This window comes from Plectropomus leopardus, chromosome 4, assembly GCF_008729295.1.
Source record: "Plectropomus leopardus isolate mb chromosome 4, YSFRI_Pleo_2.0, whole genome shotgun sequence".
Lineage (NCBI taxonomy): Eukaryota > Metazoa > Chordata > Actinopteri > Perciformes > Serranidae > Plectropomus > Plectropomus leopardus.
Window position 1 is genome coordinate 16830931 of NC_056466.1, and position 5026 is coordinate 16835956.

General features: G+C 38.8%; 1 protein-coding gene across 1 annotated transcript; it reads left to right on the plus strand.

The window, feature by feature from the left end:
• Window positions 1–690: 690 nt before the first annotated feature.
• tma16 (translation machinery associated 16 homolog) lies at window positions 691–3914 on the plus strand. The gene is made up of 7 exons (XM_042484787.1): window positions 691–765; window positions 896–1005; window positions 1668–1705; window positions 1816–1900; window positions 2106–2254; window positions 2354–2396; window positions 3256–3914. Exons 1-7 carry the CDS (start codon window positions 691–693, stop codon window positions 3458–3460), a joined length of 705 nt encoding a protein of 234 aa, XP_042340721.1. The 3' UTR covers window positions 3461–3914.
• The last annotated feature ends 1112 nt before the right edge of the window (window positions 3915–5026 follow it).

Genomic DNA, 5026 nt, shown 5'->3' on the forward strand with positions numbered 1-5026 from the left:
CTGACCGCTTTGGAGCCAGATCAAGGCAAAAACTCTGACACTAAAAAAATGATCTGAAAGAGAAAAGAAGATCTGAAAGTGAAAAAAAAAAAAAAAAAATCTAATCCGAAACAAAAAAAGGCTTGACTGCACGAAAAAATATCTGAATCTGAAAACATTAAAGTAGCAATTGAAAAAAAAGTAAATATTGAAAATAATAAATAAAAATTAAAAATAATTTTTTTTTTTTTTTTTAAGGGTATCAGAATTAAATCCAAATTATATTTTTCATTGAAATTAACCTTTCACTACCCTTTCTTTTATTTTTGAAATTTTCTGATCTTTTTTTTTTTAATAATCCAGGATCAAAACTTGAACTTTCAGTTTCAAGTTGTCTTTTTCCCAACTATTATTATTACTTTTTTAAATGATCTTACCTCTTGGCCTTGATCTGGCTCCATGGGACTGTGAAGAGGAGTGTGGTGAGAAGAAGCCCCTCTCTGCAAAACGACAAACACAATGTGAATTTAAATACACGGTGTAATAGGAAATCTAAAGTTACCTAAGTTCCTAAGTATGCCATCGTCAAGCATAACAGCGGTTTGATAAAATGATTTTCTTTTATTAAATCACTTCACCGCCATTTGACTTTTTGTGACGCGTTAAAAACAGGAACGGTTTTATTTTTTCTGCAACATATCCGGACAGAATATGATGACGGACCGCACACTTCCGGTCCGGTTGTCAACAGAGAAGCAGCACGCGTGTCTTCAAACAGTCAACATGGTAAGGCTGCTGAGACTCATTTATGTCAGTTTAATGTTGATAATACAGTTATTTTACTCAGCGGCTAACTGGTCTGAACGCTCGCCGACTGTTTGGTTTTCTGATTGTTTTTATTTCTGATGATTTTCAGCCTAAAGCTCAGAGAGGAAACGGAAAAGCTCCGGAGAAAGTTGTTCACCCGTACAGCAGGAAAGCTGCTTATCTGGCGCGAGAGGAAATCAGACTGAAAAGGAAAGAAAGGTGCAAAGATAAATAAGTACCTAAACCTGAAACATGTAAAACCAAATCTGAATCTGCGTCACAAACAACAGTTTGATCCACAAAATCAAATCCCCGCATCTCAAATATATTCACAGTGCAGTACGTGAGCACAAGGTTACGTGTTTGTTATTATTTTACTTGCGTCCTTTATTATTTTTGCTTGATTTGCCTTCAAATACTTAAGTAGAAGTACAAAAGTATTAATTTAAAGTTTTAAAAGTAAATGTACTCTTTAGGCAGCAGCATAACTCTTTTGAGTGTCAGTTATTACATTTGCATTACTATGTAAGAAGTGTTTTCTGTAGTATTAGCTGGTCTAAATTGAGCACATTTTTACTATTTTCTGTAAAATCAGATTAAATTTCCTTCTGATAAGCATTAAAAAGCCCATATAGTTTATGTAAGTCTTAAATTCCACTTCTCTAATGGTGCAGGAAACCTGAAAATGCAAGTTTGCCTAATTATTTTGTTTGTCATAAAAACTTACTTTTCAGTTAACCACATATATGAGGCTAAAAAGTCTTCTGAAAAATATAAATACAAATGTAAAATAACATACTTAAGTGTAGTAAAACATTTCTTCACACACGGTGTTGTTGGCTCAGATTTCTCTCATTTAACTGGTTTCTTTGTTGTTGCAGGCAGAAAAATGACAAAGCAACTCGCCTGAGCAACATCGGTAAGCTTGTTTATCATATAAATTATACTGTCCACACTTACTGATGTGCGGATGAAAGCAGCCTCCATCAAACACCGTCTCAGTTCTCGTATTTGTCTCTTGGCTCTCAGGTGAGAAGCTGTTGTGGTTTCAGGGGCAGTTGGATCCAGAAAAGACGACCTACACCAAAAAAGACGCCTGTGACATCGTTGAAAGGTCAAACATTTGTGGTTTATATTTGTTTTTTGCAGATCATCATTTTAAGTTTGGAATGCATCAGAATATTTGACCGTAAAATGAGAAGAAAAACATTTAAAAACTGTGTGTGAGTATGAGAGCAGCTTTCTTACGTCTGACCGCACCTTGATATTAAGTGAGCGGATGTGTGTGTGTGTGTGTGTGTGTGTGTGTGTGTGTGCAGGTACCTTCACAGGTTTGATTCTGAACTCGAGCAGATTGAGCTGATGAACGGGATCAAAGGTCGGCAGGGTCGTCTCCATGGCGCCAGAGAGGCTGTCATCAAACAGACCATCGAGAGGGAGCGAGCGCAGTACGAGGGCGTCGGCTTTGGTGAGTCCGTCGATGTGTAAATAAATTCACACCTGTGCTAAACATGCACACACTCAGTGTTGGAAAATCCTCCCTGATCCTGTTTTATCGTCTTCACAGAGATCCCAGACATCATTAATGCAAAACATCTGAAAACATTCAGGTGAGTGAGTCAGTTACAGTGTGAATTTACTGTTTCATCACAATTTATGTATTCAAGAAGTGGCTTTATTTATTCAGCTCCAAGAGTATTAATAGTTTTTTTTTTTTTAGATTTTAGGACAGGATTTACTAGGGATGGGAATCAAGAACCGGTTCCAAACTGTACAATCTGCAGCAATTGAATGCCTCAGAGTTTTTTTCAGTTTATCTGTTTTATGAAAGCTGGGATGTTTCTCTGACAGTTGTGCATCGAGACAAAATGACGGCAAACTCAGACTACGTCTGTGCTGCTGGAAGCCTGCAATAGCAAAACACTCCTAAGCATGGTTTCATTTCGTGAAGGAAGATGACAACAGTGCTGCTGGTAATGTTTGTAAAATGATCATTTCAACTGAGGGTGGAAACACCAGCAACATGCTGAAACATCTTTATATGCAACGCTGGCTTAAATCCAGGACTGCCATGCATCTAGCGCTCTACAAACGAGTGTTACTGCAGCACGTTGATCAAGAAGGGTAAATGTCCTGTTATAAAAACATCAGCACTACACAGGCAGGCTTTGTCGATTTTTTCTTTGACTAAGAAAACCTTAAAGCGTGCAAATGTTCTTTCATTTCATCAGTTCTATACCAGTAATACAGCAGCGCTGACCCCGAAAACCTGTGTAGACCAACTTTTCTTCCGCACAAAAAATTGATCAGCAATCAATAAAGAACTGGACTGATAATGGCATTCATTAAAATCTTATTTGATTCCCATTCAAAGGATTTGCACAGGTGACAAGGTGAGGATTTATAAACGTCCTTTCTGATGACGTCTGATGACATTTGTTGATGTTTTGGGTGTTTTTTTTCCGGCAGGGAGTGGACTGGTGATCTGAAGAAACTTCCAAATATCAAACTGCGGAAGGTGTCTAACAAAAGTCTGGACACAAAGAATGAAGAGGAGAAGCATGACGACAAAGAAGACGAGGAGAAGCATGACGACTTGGAAGATTACAATGAGGATGATGATGATGACTTGGATGATGAGCAGCTGGATGACATGGTGCTGATGTCGGACTGAAACTCTTCACACCTGCGTCAGTATCAAAGACTGTGGAGCTGAGCTCAGACGGCCTTCAGCAAAGACTTCTTATTGAAAAAGTGTGTTTTTGTGTGTGTGTATGTGTGTGTGTGTGTGGGCAAAAGGCTGCTGCTTCACGACTGTCCAGAAGATGGTGTCAGACTCTCAAAATGGAAAGCTAAAATTTTCTGCCCTCCGTCAAAGTCTTCTTGGTGCTCAGTGACTTCACACCAGCCTGTGAGGGGTTCTACATTCATTGTTTATTGCACAAACAAATATGAATAGTGTGTAACCTGAATACTCCATTTTATCCAATCAGAGATAGAAAAAAGGTTTTGACAGAGATGTTGAGTGCTTTAATGTCGTGGTGGCTATAAGACACAGAGAAAATGTTGCTTTCTGTGACGTGACAGCGACACTGATTAAAAAACCAAATTAAACCTGTAGAAAAGTGGATAAGTGTAAACAACAGTCGCCTTATTTTAGATTCACCGGTCAGTCACTCACACAGTGTGTCAAGTCTAAAAACATCAAAGGATGGCAACCATGAGAGCTCTAGTTACATCGATGTATAAATAACAGACGTCATGATGCTGCAAACAAAACGTCATAAACAGCTGGGCTACTTGAGATTTTCTAGTTTAAGAAATATTCAAAACTCTCCCCTAAGATAATAAATAAAACCATCTCTCTTAAAACATTTTCAGATTTCAGACTGAACTAAATATACGGTTTAAATAATTGTTTCTCTGTTTGTCGTATCTTTACTCTTTGGTGTCTGAAGACCTGATTGTCCAGAAGGAGAGTTAAGGCTTCAGTATGCTTCAAACAAAGTGCTTTTATTTTTCTAACTGCATCTCAAACCTGCTTTCACGTGTATGCCCGGTTCACACTTAATGTGAAGTGTGCGGAGGTGTGACAGCAGGCAGGGCGTGACCTCCATCACGTCTCGTGCGTACAGCTGAATGCCATGCCATTAATGCCCACCACGACAGACTGTCCTGACGCGTGCACCATAATTTCCATTTTAATGACGACCATTTCTGTATAACACCGTGTTTAAGATGAGTGAAGCTGGATGAATAAACAATGAACAATGTCAAATAACACACTGTACAAACTAACGGCCTGTACACGTCGCATTTTTTTTGCTCTCAGATCCATCGTTTACAATGCAGAAGCGCAGCGGGCGCGTTCAAAAGTAAGAGCGACACTGTCACAGAGCCCATACGTTACCAAAAGCCTGTTTTTAGGGTGCCATGGCTGCGGCCTCAGATACACAAAGTTAAACTTTTGGAACGCAGCACCGCATACTGCATATCGTGATTAGGAACAAATCTTTTTTCTTTCTTTAGTAAATATCCATCTGTGTTAAACATGGTGAAGAGGTTTGTCATATTAGTGCAGGGCTAACTAGAACTTTATTGTCCAATGGACAGAATTTAGTCCTAATACACTTAAAAAACAACGCCTGCAAGAACATCTCCCAACCTAAGATTTCTGCTAAGGAGGCTAAGATACAGTGCTGGTTATGGTCGCTTAGCAACTTAAGATTCAACCTGCCTC